This window comes from Patella vulgata, chromosome 2, assembly GCF_932274485.2.
Source record: "Patella vulgata chromosome 2, xgPatVulg1.2, whole genome shotgun sequence".
In the NCBI taxonomy this organism is placed as follows: Eukaryota; Metazoa; Mollusca; class Gastropoda; family Patellidae; genus Patella; species Patella vulgata.
Window position 1 is genome coordinate 5,271,177 of NC_065880.2, and position 13,641 is coordinate 5,284,817.

At 38.2% G+C, this 13,641-nt stretch overlaps 1 protein-coding gene across 4 annotated transcripts; it reads left to right on the forward strand.

Moving 5' to 3' along the window:
* Positions 1-1,795: 1,795 nt before the first annotated feature.
* LOC126810267 (uncharacterized) lies at positions 1,796-13,458 on the forward strand. 4 transcript variants are annotated; one of them, XM_050535295.1, is made up of 6 exons: positions 1,796-1,937; positions 7,069-7,150; positions 7,957-8,304; positions 8,892-9,065; positions 9,917-10,016; positions 10,799-13,458. In XM_050535295.1, the coding sequence occupies exons 2-6, from the start codon at positions 7,102-7,104 to the stop codon at positions 11,094-11,096; spliced, it is 969 nt and encodes a 322-aa protein (XP_050391252.1). In that variant the 5' UTR covers positions 1,796-1,937; positions 7,069-7,101; the 3' UTR covers positions 11,097-13,458. The 4 variants fall into 4 exon arrangements, with proteins under 4 accessions (XP_050391252.1, XP_055955049.1, XP_050391253.1 ...); XM_056099074.1 differs by lacking the exon at positions 1,796-1,937 and adding an exon at positions 3,827-3,847; XM_050535296.2 differs by lacking the exon at positions 1,796-1,937 and adding an exon at positions 5,869-6,055.
* The last annotated feature ends 183 nt before the right edge of the window (positions 13,459-13,641 follow it).

Genomic DNA, 13,641 nt, shown 5'->3' on the forward strand with positions numbered 1-13,641 from the left:
CACTCTTTATCTTTTATAATGTTTGTATTGTATTGTAAAACCAGATATAAACACGTTTGTGACTACAACAATGAATAATAAAAATAATAATAATAATAAATGTAATAATAATTATGTTTATAATTATAAAAATCATGATAAAAATTTACCAAGAAAATTAGTTTGGCAGGCAACGATATATATACATCCAACGCAGCTAAATCGTCACACATTCACGAAGACGTTAAATATGCATTTTTTGTAGATAATGGAGCCATTGAGAATAACCTAAAAACACAATCAAGAGTAAGGGAACGTCAGAGATGAAATTTGTCTGGTTTCGGAATACTTAGCCTCTACATTGTAAAAATGATCCAGTTTTTATGTGGTCGAATTTCGTAGTTTAACTCTTTTTTTTCTGTTAATTGATGTTGTTTTTTTTTGGAGAAAATGTGTTAAAAGTGTGAATTATTTCTTCAAATTAGGTGTTTTATGTATTTCTATGAAATATTCAGTAGTAAACTGGAAATTTCCGTAAAATGTAGGGGTACAATCTTTATTCCATTCTATAATGGACTTAATGCTGTTATTTTACGGAATAAACGGTGGAATGACATGGAATTAACGGATTATTTCTGTTTGCACATGCGAAGTTCACTCTTAGAATAATCATTTCGAGATTAACATATGGTTCGATTTTATTCAATAATTCGCTTGCGCGTAGGGGTCTTTAGCAGTGGGGGAGGTTGATTGATTTTGAGATAAGTTTTAAAAATGGGAAATATTTTCTGGAAATGATTAGGATTTGGGTTTTTTTGGGGGTATTTGAAAAATGGAATTTATGTCAATTAAAATAATTTCTGTAAATTTCAGGGAAAACAAATATGGATAAAATTTTCTTGTTAAGTTTTGTTTCCCGAACTTTTGAAGTTTTTCACGAATTTTTTTTTCGTTTTTTGTTTTTGTTTTTGTTTTTTTTTTGTTACAGTGTACTTATCGACGAGCAATACATAACGAATGTACACGCAATGAAATTCGAGGTTGAACTCAAGTCCTTAAACCAAACCCCGTATAGATGACAGCACCAACGCGTTTATTTTAAAATAAAGATGGTTGGATGGTCTAGTGGTTTGACGCGTTCCAGTGGCGTGGTTTCGATTCTCCTGCTTGAACATGGCAAGAGGTACGGTCGCCCTGTGAGATTTTTCAGGGTCCTCCGGTTTCTCCCACCACTGCTAAAGACACCTACCCGCAAGCGAATTATTCCCGAAATGACCTAGTTTGTGGCGTGTGCACGTTGACCCCCTCTCTCTCTCTCTCTCTCTCTCTCTTATAAGGGTTATAAGGGGGGTCACGGTGGCTAAGTAGGTAAGACGCTGGCTCGCTAGTCTGGAGGCCGAGAAAGTTAATCCAGATTTTCCGGCGTGGTTCCCCCTTGTCATTGATGCAGGACGGAGGGCCTGACAAGGACAGCTGTCTAGTCATTCGGATGAGACGAAAAACCGAGGTCCTGTGTACACATTGACGTGCACGCAAATGATCCCTTGACAAAATTTCCCTCATAGCACACTGTATGGCGTATGTCCGTCTTCATTAGCCCATTTCGGAGCAAAACAGTAGGACGTTAAACCCCATTTCATTTCATTTCATTTCTCTCCTATAAGTGCACGTTGACACCCCTCTCTCTCTCTCTCTTATAAGTACAATCGACCCTTTACACATACTATCTCATTTCCGTAATTGCAATACTTATAGTTAATGACGTATTTTGAACGAATCAGTGAAGATCCGTCTTCCCCTATTTACAATTGGTTGACGGGGTCATTAAAGTTTAATATTATACTCATCTATCAGGTCGTAGCGACATTAGTTTTAACATTCGTATGGGAATAATAATGGATTATTTGTTACTATAGATGGACGAATTATTTATATCATAACCAAAGAAGAAAACTACGGTATGTTCGTGTTTGTTTTAAATTGTTTTTTTGATATGTTAAATCTTATATTTATCTACTAAGTTACGTACTAACGATCGTATGAGTATATTAACCGGTTAAGTATAGCTAAGTCTATTTGTTAAGGCCAGCTCAATGTTTGTCAAGGTCGCTGAGATGTAAATAAGGTTAGAGAACGTGATGGTTGGTGAGATTTAGGTTAGGGTAAGGGTTAGCATTTGGGGCTAGATCCGATGTTAGGGTTAGGGTTGAAATTTACCTTTCATTATCAAGTACAGCACATCATTCATCCACTGTATAGACATCTCAAGGAACGGGAATCGATTATCAGATCGCCCAACGAAAACACTGACCCGAAATCTTAAAAGGTTTACGTGTCCGGATGAGGAGTTTTGGCTTTCACGTTCAAACGACTCAATATTTTGAGCTGAAATCTTGAGACATGGTAATTCACCATTCATCTATATTTTTGCGCTTAAATTTCATACGTACTCGGACTTTTATTTTTGAGGCTCTGGTCAAATAGGGATAGTCCCTTTAAATATTACACGTAATATAACAGTATTCATGGGATTATTTTAACTGAGATATTGTGAAAGATGAATTATGAATATTTCAACAACATCAAATTTATATTCTTTAAGTGGCATTTAGTAACTGGGCAGATAAATAAACTATAAACATACTTATGGAAAACAGCTACTGATTTATTTAGGCGACGTTTCGAAGAGTATTCTCTCAACGTTTTCAAGCTAATACAATATAACAAAATTTGAAGCAACATATATAGACAAAATTACAATAACAAGGATGAAACCATGCATGGTAACAACAAGATCAAAGGCCTAAATATTTATAATGCATGTATTTTAAATACAATACAACAATGGAATTAAGAACACGTAATCGATTATTTGTTTTTCTATGTTTAAACGTCTGTGTTAGCTGTTAGTGTTTTATAATGAAAGTAAAATGCACTTCAAACGTACTAGTTTAAAGATACTTTATGGCAAATTAGATAATAAGTTGGCTGTTCTCGCTATAATAGTTAAAAAATAGATAACGTACATAGAAGATGTTGAAAGTTTCAGTCCAATTGCCCCACTATGAACCGAGATATTAGCTTTTGAATTTTAAGCCTACTAAAGTCGTTATGCTAAAAAAACATCCAATTATCCAATTTTGGATATAATCATCAATGAGCGTTGAGCAGCAGATTGGATTCAAATCCAGTAAAAGTCTGACACATAAGATGACATCGAGAGTTGATTATGGTTTGTATAAGTTAAGTAATGTCTAATTAATAGTTTATATAACATTTCAGTCCTAAAGAAAGACTGCAATAGACAGATTTAGCTCTTGCATAATGTATGTTTAAAATCCTTATTACGCGCACAAGATTGTCGAAAAACGTGCTACTGTCCAGAAAGGTAACTTAACTTAACCGCAAGATAACGGCGGATTAAGACCGTTATAGACTCGTATTGACATGGAACATTAATTTACTTCCATATGGCCTAGAAAGTTTTTCGGGATATTCTTAGTTTGTTTTCCCTACTGTCAGTGTTTCAAGGGGGGGGGGTGTCAGACAAGAAGCGGTGTCTAGTCGTTTGGATTCGAATCATATCATGCTAACGATTATCCCAACAGAATTGCGTTACAAGTTTAGTACGTGTTTGTTTGTCTCAAGTAGTAAATATGCAGAAGACGTGAGTGTAGCCTGTAGGCCTATGTACTGTTGAACAATTGTTGATTGCGTAGATACACTGATCTAGTGGTCGTGACAATACAGTACGTAGATTCACCGAGTATTACCTATTCAATCTTATGTCAACAAAAGGAAGTCATGTTGATAATTATTTAATATTATGCGATGTACATAATGTTACTTTCACTAAGGAACAAACAAGGTCGGTAGTTAATAGTGGCATGGGGTGGAGTGGGAGGAGAAATCAGGTGTTGAGCTTTAACGTGTGTGGGAATGAGGGATGTTTAATTAAGGCGTAGGGGGGAGGGGGGAGGGGTGTCCAGATAGAACGTGTATGGGGTGGGGGATGTCCACATAGAACGTGTTATGGATATGGGATGTACAGGTAGAATGTGTATGAATGAGGGATGTACAGGTAGAATGTGTATGAATGAGGGATGTCCACATAGAATGTGTATGAATGAGGGATGTCTAGGTAAGCGTGTATGAGGGATGTCCAGATAAGGCGTGTGTATGAATGAGGGATGTCCAGATAAGACGCGTGTGGAAATGAGGGATGTCCAGACAAAGCGTGTCGGGGAATGAGATATGTCCAGATAGTGGGAGAATGACAGATAGAACGTGTTGGGCAATTATGGATGTCCGGGTAGCTTGGGGGTGTCCAGATAGACCGTGTGTGAAGGAGAGATTTCCAGATAGCTTGTCTGGTGGAATGAAGGACGTCTAAATAGCTTGTGTGAGGGAATAAGTGTTAGCGTCATCTTGATAATCAGCCAATTGTTTTGTTTTATATGCGATATTCACTTTGAAATTCATTTGTTATTCTGTGTTGGAACACGTGATATATATCATTGATTCTCAAGCAGCGTGCCTCGAAATTGTGAACGGCAGACTAAGAAAGTGTGAAAAACCACGTGATTCCAATTGAGTATTCATAGGTGTCTACTGGTAATGTCATAGCTGTGGTTTTCTTTATTTAGTTTGAGTCATTCTATGTGTCTATGACTAGTCTCTGTCTACGGTTGTATCCGTCTGACTTACCATGTTTTTATTTAATTTGTGTCATTCTATGTGTCTATGACTAGTATCTGTCTTGGGTTGTTTTCCGTCTACGAGCTGTCTAGTCGTTCGGGTGGGACGAAAAACCGAGGTCCCGTGTACACATTGGCATGCACGTAAAATATCCCTTGGCAGTTGGAATTCGATATAAGGGTAGGCCGTAGCGCCGCTGCCCGGGCAAAATTTCCCACATAGCAGACTTTATGGCGTATGCACGTCTTCATTAACCCAGTTTAGGAGCAGAACAGTAGGGCGTTAAACCCCATTTCATTTCATTTATTTACACCCCACCGAGACACTTCCTTTGTTTTTTTTTATTTACTTGTCATGTATATATTGCTTGCATGAAACTATAATCAGTCAGTAAAATTAAAGGGAAAAAAATAATAAAATGAAATGGGGTTTACGGTCCTACTGTTCTGCTCCGACTGCGCTAATGCAGACGGCAGTAGAATTACATAAATAAAGAATTAAAAACACTTATATGAATATAATACTTCTGAATTTATTAACATGCTACGTTTCGATATACATACAGATATCGTTATCAAGCAAATAATGATATTTAACAAAAATCTGGTGCAATATATAGTTAACAATTGGAAAGCAGATAACAGATTAATCATTAATTAAGAATTAACAAGATGAGAGAAGTAATAATATGGATAAACAATTACAAATAATTAACAATAAAAATGAAATGAAATGAAATGGGGTTTAACGTCCTACTGTTCTGCTCCTAACCTGGGCTAATGAAGACGGGCATACGCCATACAGTATGCTATGAGGGAAATTTTGCCCTGGCAGCGGCGCTACGGCCTACTCTTATATCGAATTCCAACTGCCACGGGATTTTTTACGTACACGCCATATGTGCACAGGACCCCGGTATTTCGTCCCATCCGAACGACTAGACAGCAGCTGTCCTTGTTACAATAAAGCATTGTAGTATGATTATTTTCATCGAGGCTAAACTCCTGTCATTAATGTCAAAATAAAGCTTTAAACAAATAGATGGAGTCGGTTGCTTCAGTAATGAAAGGTTAAGCTGTATATTTAAATATATATAACCACATGACAAAGGCAGATTTTTATTTCATTATTTGTAAACCAAGACAAGTGGAGTTGAGAGAGGGGAGTAGTTATCGGAGAATTATTTGTTCATAGAATTAAAACTTGCCTGATGTTTATTAAACCCGGATGTTGATAAGATGACTTGTCATATGTCAGTCACGATCAATTCATTATGTTAATTAGTATTTTAAATGATAAGCCGACTATTATCCATATGAAAATGTTGAATTAATTACGTTAACTTAAACTGTGGTATATTACCTGACTAATTATTCATGTGAGTGTGATTATATTTTGATTGTATTCAAAACGGAGACAACATCTAAGGGATTACCCGATAATTTTGTAAAATCAGAAGAGATAGAGAGAGAGAGAGAGAGAGAGAGAGAGAGATGGGGTTTAATGTCCACTCGACACAAACTAGGCAGGCGTTTTGGGACTAACATATGGTTAAGTTTTATTTAAATAATTCGCTTGCGCGTATGGAATTTTAAGCAATGGGTGGAAACCAGAGGACCCGTAGAAAACCCACAGGTTGGACAGGCGACTCTACTGCTTGTCACGTACAATCGGGGAATTGAAACCACGCCAGCTGACTCAATGACAGACCTTATGGTACAACGCACACGCGCTAACCTATTCGGCCATCCAACCCTCGAAAATAAGAAGCTGTGGCACAATACATCTATTTATTTATGTACATATCATTAGCGAGGAGTGAGGCCAGAACGGCTGCGTGTGTTTGATCCACGTTATTTCTATGAATGAATGTTGAAGAAAAAAATTTAATTATGTGGAGATTCTGTTTGTATTGCAAAGCGCATTGATAAGAGTGAAAAAAGGTGAAATGGGTTTTGGCATAGTTGGAAGACACAGTGATGGTTCAATCTTATTTCTATAATTCGCTTGCGCGTAGGGGTCTTTAGCTGTGGAAGGAAACTGGAGGACCCGGAGAAAAACCCGGGAGGATGTACAGGCATTAAAGTGGCATTTTCGGAGGTTAGATAAAAACTTGACAGTTCTCGCTTTAATAGTTTTAATATAGATGATGTAAATGGAATATTCTGAAAATGTCAGTCAAATTGCTCCACTCGCGACCAAGATATCAAATTAGCGATTGAATTTTAATCCTAGCCTCGATCATCATTACTGAAGTCGGTACGATAAAACACAAAGTTGATTAACGTCATATTTTAAGCACCAAGGGTACTAAATGGTGCTTCAATTTGAAAGTGGTTTTATGTCCAACGTTTGATGTTTTAAAAATGAACAAAATTTTATTTGTTTCAGCTGATCGACGACAGTACTATTTTAAGTGTTATAATGAATGTCCTGATAATCGTCATCAGTTGTCTTCTCTTCAACTGTGTTGGTAAGTTGACAAGTTTTCTTGTTTCTACTTAAATTCAAGGTGTGTCAATCGCCATCTTGAAAGCTTCAGAGACGCCAATAGTTTAAACTTGTAAATTTGTTGGAGCCACAATGGTTCAGTGAATATTGGGGGTCATTTAGCCGTGGAGATAGTGCGGGGTGGTGGAGAGGCTAGACGTTAGATGGGAAGTAAGAGAAGGGGTCCCGTGTACATCAAACATCATAGGCAGTCTAATTTCACAGTAACAAAAGTAGGCCCAGGTAAAATTTGCTGAAAATAAAAGAGGGAGAGAGAGAGAGAGACAGAGAGAGAGAGAGAGGGAGAAATGGGGTTTAACGTCCACTCGACACAGACTAGGTCATTTCGGGACTAACATATGGTTTAATTTTGTTTAAATAATTCGCTTGCGCGTAGGGGTCTTTAGCAGTGGGAGGAAACTGGAGGACCCAGAGAAACCCCCCGAGATTGGATAGGCAACCCTACTCCTACGCCAGTTTACTCACTGACAGGCCTTGTGATACAGCGCGCGCGTGCTAACCATTCGCCCCCCCCCCCCTGAACATAAAAGACAGTTTTTAACCTTTTTAAATCCCTGAGAGTTTGAAATCGAATAGATCGCAGTACCGCTGCCCGGACAAAATTTCCCCGCAAAGCACACTGCATTGCTTATGCACGTACTCAATAATGAGGAAAGATATGAATACTTTCGTAGTATTGTTCAATTTTGATATTTGTTTCAGGGTCGTTTTACTCATCATATTTTAAACCCAGAAAGTATAAATAATTATTAAAGATTTTCTTTTCAGAGGCAAAAACAAGTTCCGCATGTTACAGTTCACAGTTGTCCATCAATTGTACAATTCACCAACTTACTTGTGAAAACCCGATGGTAATCTCATTGACCTCTGTGACGTTTGGGTATAGACCAGGGTGTGGTAGTGTTGGTGATTGTACTAATTTAACATGCTGTGTGGAACAGACTGCTGATTGTAAGATACCTGTTAATCAGACGCATCTCCTGGAACTAAAAGGAGGATGTGATGGTAGCTCATCGTGTAAAATTGAAAGATTGAAAGATACATCTACAGCTTGTTCGGCTCATTCATCCAATCCGGCTTACAGTGTAATACAATATAACTGCATTTCGACATTAGGTAAGTGTGTGTGTATGTGTGTGTGTGAGTGTGTGTGTGTGTGTGTGTGTGTGAGAGAGAGAGAGAGAGAGAGAGAGAGAGAGAGAGAGGGGCAGTGTAATACAATATAACTCCATTTCAACCATAGGTAAGAGAGAGAGAGATGGAGAGAGATAGGGGGGAGAGAGCGAGGGGGAGAGAGGGAAGGAGCTGTGATAGAGAATAAGAGTGGGGTGGGATGACGGAGAGAGAGAGAGGCTGCGATAGGGAATAAGGGTGGGGGTTGTTTGGCGGAGCTATGGACAGAACCCATGGCTATATTGCAAATGGTTGTACAGATAAGAAGGCTATATTCCTAATACATAAGAACAAAAGGGTTAAGATGGCAATTAAAATGCTTTTCGAAAAAATGCATTTCAAATTATGGGAACTGGTCCCGTAGATCATCAACAATGTTCGACTTAATATTCAACGCATACTGTTTTAGTGTCATAAATTCATCGTACATGGAAACATCCAACCGTAATAGCTTGAAGGAAAGTTCAGCATTTTAAGCTGTGAAAAGAAATTCTTGATATTCATGTTTATCCTTTTGTTTTTTTAAATAGTTCGGGTGACTACAAAAGCCACTCCACGGGCTACTACACCCCTAATTACTACACAAGCTACACCGCCACTGATTACTACACCACCTACTACACAAGCTCCAACATCAACACCAGTTCAGAGTGAAACACCAGTAGCATCAACAACTGCTTCTACACAGAGCAACGCCGATTCTGGTGAGTGTAACTCAAATTGGGCATTGTTCCATCGCGCTGTCCTAGTATCTTTATTAGTCTAAAATTAGAATTTTGATGAAGGGAAATATTTTGGAATTTAGGTATTTATTCCTAGCACAATTCTCTATTTGACTGCTAATCTTTCTCGTACTTGGATCTTGGAATTGCAGTCTGTGAAGTTTCAGTTTTAATTAGAAGATAAATAAAACGATATTTATACAAAATACAATAAGCATAAAATTCTTCTCTGTTTTACATATATACAAACATTTGTTGGAAAGCTGTTTCGTATTCCCTGAAAGATGAAGATCTACACGTTCCAAGAACACTCCAACTTTTACGTTATTTTTTTTTTATCTTTTTCTCGGTAGTGATCTTCCGAGGAATACATGAAATATATCAAACCATCAGTGAACATTGTTTGTTTCCACGTTAAAGGGGAATAACCCCATTTTATTACAGTAAATGTAAGAGCGAGCGAGAGAGAAATGGGTTTTAACGTCCACTCGACACAAACTAGGTCATTTCGGGACTAACATAGGATTAAATTTTATTTCAATAATTCGCTTGCGCGTAGGGGTCTTTAGCACTGGTAGGAAACCGGAGGACCCGGAGAAAACCCACGAGGTTGGACAGGCGACTCAATTATTTGTCACGTACAACCGGGGATTCGAAACCACGCCAGTTAACTCAATGACAGACGTCATGATACAGCGCGCATGTGCTAACCTCGCCCCCTGCAGTAAATGTAAAATGGCATATCCCTTGTTGCTTGCTTTGAGACCCATTTTTTTTTGTCTAATGCAGCCAATTCAAGAGTTAACTCAATGGTGGTGTTATTATCTTTTCAGTGTATGCGCCATGTGCAGCTTCTACTGTTGGAGGTATATTGGGAACACTGGTTATTATATGTGTAATTCTACTGATTTTACAGTTCTTATATTTCCAAAGGTATGTTGTACAAAATAAAATGAAATGCGCTTTAGCGAGAGAGAGATAGCGTGTGAGAGAGAGAGAGAGAGAGAGGGAGAGAGAGAGAGAGAGATAGATCGGGTTAAACTTCCACTCGACACAAACCATGTCATTTCGGGACTAACATATGGCTTAATTTTATTTCAATAATTCGCTTGCGCGTAGGGTCTTTAGCATTGGGAATTAACCAGAGGACCCGGAGAAAATACACGAGGTTGGACAGGCGACCCTACTTCTTGCCACGTACAACCATTCGGCCATCCAACCCCCGCGGTTAAGCTGTCCACTGTCTTACACCATTTGAACTAATGAAGACGATTTACTCTTATTTCGAATTCCAACTGTTAATGATTCGTTCACTTGCACGCCAATGTGTACATGGGACAAGCATAGGCCACGCAGTGTGATATGGGGGGAATCTTTCCTGGATAGCGGCGCTACTACCTGTGTAATTGGGAACTCGGTTTCTCGTCCTATCCGATCGGCTATACTTTATGTATTGCCAGATCCTTATAAAAGTAATTAACCTTTGAAAGTGCTTGAGTGATTTACAATAGGTTGTTAAAATAATCTGAATAAAACACATGCTATTTCGTTTCGTGTTTTTTTTAATAGTTCAAAATTTCGGTATAATGTATTTGTTTCGTGAGTGGAGGGCTTCGAAAGTATAAATAAAACGAACTATAGACCTGTATTTTAATCACATAACCTGCGCGATACACGTGGGTTTAGAAATTTAATGATGTGTTTCATTATTACAGGAAAATTAAAACCATGAACAAAGAGGGCACCGTGGTGGAACACCAATATGATACGACTCAACGTCGTCAAGACAGCCTACCCAAACCAATATATGATGCTTTAGACACGGATGGGAAATCAACTTATATAAATCTCGGGAATTATGCCCGTTCGGACAGTACGGAATATTATAATTTAAAAGGTATTCAAAACTTACCAGGAGCCAGAGGCCAAAATACGAAAACAACCACGTTGGACTCACAGAGTGGTGAAATGTACGAAACCGTGGATGGTAAATACATTAAAGTATTAGGTTAAACGTCCGAAAGTCACGTGAACCCATTAGAAAAGGAAACATATATAGGTTATCTGGAATATTTGCGGATATCTTATATATCGTTGTTGTTTAGTTGGATATTGAAGCATGTTTTGTCTAACGTGTTGTTTTAGACGGACAATGGTGTGTCGTGTTAAAACTGTCTCCACTAGAACGTATAAACATTGTCCAGTGTTAGAGATAACTCTTAATGAACTGATATTTTTGTAAAAAATGGAAGCTTCATATAATGCTTATGCTGATAAAATGCTACTAGTACTATCATGTCATAAAATACTATCAATATCATCATGCCATAAAATACTATGAACATTATCATAAAACTCTGTGAATATTATCATGCCATAAAATACCATGAATATTATCGTGCCAAAAAATATTGTGACCTCTATCATGCCATAAAATACTATGAATATCATTATGTCAATGAAATGAAAGGTGGTGTAACCATTGCTGCTCCTACCAGCCATTTCGGAAGGGTATATTCTTATCACCTCCTACACTCCAAAGGGGGGGGGGGGAGAGGGGGTTAACATCCACTCGACACAAACTAGGTCATTTCTGGACTAACATATGTTTCAATTTTATTTCAATAATTCGCTTGCGCGCAGTTGTCTTTAGCAGTGGGAGGACCCGAAGAAAACCTACGAGGCTGGACAGGCGACCCTACTCCTTATCACGCACCGCAGGATTTCGAAACCACGCCACTTGACGCTATGACAGACCTTGTGATTTTACGCACACGCGTTAAACAAACAGACCAACCATACCCCCCACCCCTTAGACGGGTACTAGCATACGGATATTAAATTGGCAAGAAATACCACGAATATTGCCATAGCATATAAACATATGTCGGTGACATCACACAAGGTTGAAGCCGGTGTTAAGCCCAAAGCAGTAACGATATGTTAAGCTGTATTGATGCCATGTAAACAATGTTAGGGTTTTCATAATTGTGAATGAAGTAGTATATATTTTATAACTTATAGTGGACAGCATTTCTCTTATTTACTTGACCTTGGCTTTACTCCGGGGCCCTGTTTCTCAAAAGCTTCACTAAGGATAAAATCCAAATTTTAGTAGATACTTCAATTTTGATTGGCTAAGCACTAAAATCAATCTAATATTATCCAATCAAATTAATAAAATTTGGATTTTATCTTAGTTAGAATTTCGTGAAACAGGCCCCGGGTGTTATTCGTGGTTATTCGGTGTCGTTTCTCCTCTGCAGTGCATAATTTCATAGCTCATTGTATTGCTTATACCTGTCTTCATTAGCCCACTCGATGCACATATGTGGGACGTTAACCTCTTTTTCATTTAATGTACTAGCTGGTACGCTAGTCTGGAGGTCGAGTGTTCGATCCCTGCATTGGCCGAGAAAGTACATCGGGATTTTCCGACGTGATTTCACCATGTCAGTGGTGCAGGACGGAGGGCCTCACAAGGTCAGCTGTCTAGTCGTTCGGATGAGATGAAAACCCGAGTTCCCGTATATACATTGGCATGTCAGTGGTGCAGGACGGAGGGTCTGGCAAGGACAGCTGTCTAGTCTTTCGGATGCGACGAAAAACAATGTACACATTGACGTGCACATAAAAGTAGACCATAGTGCCACTGCCCGGGCGAATCTCCCCTTATAGCACACTGTATGGCGTATGTCCGTCTTTATTATTCCAGTTGGAGCAGAACAGTAGGCCGTTAAACTCCAATTCATTTCTCATTTTGGCTTTGTGATGTCAGTAATGTAATATTTATATGTATTAAAACCGTCACTGTGTTTACGTGCTTTATGCCCACTCGACACCAACTAGGTCATTTCGGGACTAACATATGGGTCAATTGTATAGCAATAATTCGCTTGTGTGTAAGGGTCCTTAACTGTGGGAGGAAACCGTAGTACCCGGAGAAAACCCACGAGGTTGGAATCGAAACGACAGTTGACTCAATGGCAGACCTTATGATACAACGCGCACGCGCTAACAATTCTGCGATCCATCACCACCCCACCCCCGTAATGTTTAAAGTATAGTCGATAATATTGTTTTATTTAATTTCTGTCAGTGTCTGTAATATCTGTATCAAAACGTTACAATGTTCAGAGTATGATCCATAACTGGTGTTATGTCGTTATGTTATATTCTACAGTATCATCCATAGCATTATTTTATTTACATTAACATTGTTTTATTTACTTTCTGTCAGCCTGGTGTTATATCGTTATGTTATATTATAATAATCCATGGCCTTTTTTTATTTACTTTCTGTCTGCCTGGTGTTATATCGTTGTGTTATGTTGACATGCAATATGTATTAAATATCTTATAATTTTAGATTACAGTCGATGGAATTGTTGTAATTACGTAAATGTAAAGCTTAGAGATACATTATGGGAGTTTCGATAAAGTGCTGGAGGTTCTAACTATAATAGTTAAAAACAAGATAATGTAAAGCAATTTGCTGAAAATGTCAGTCAAATTGATCCACTATGAACCAAGAATTAAGCGATTGAAATTTCCGCTT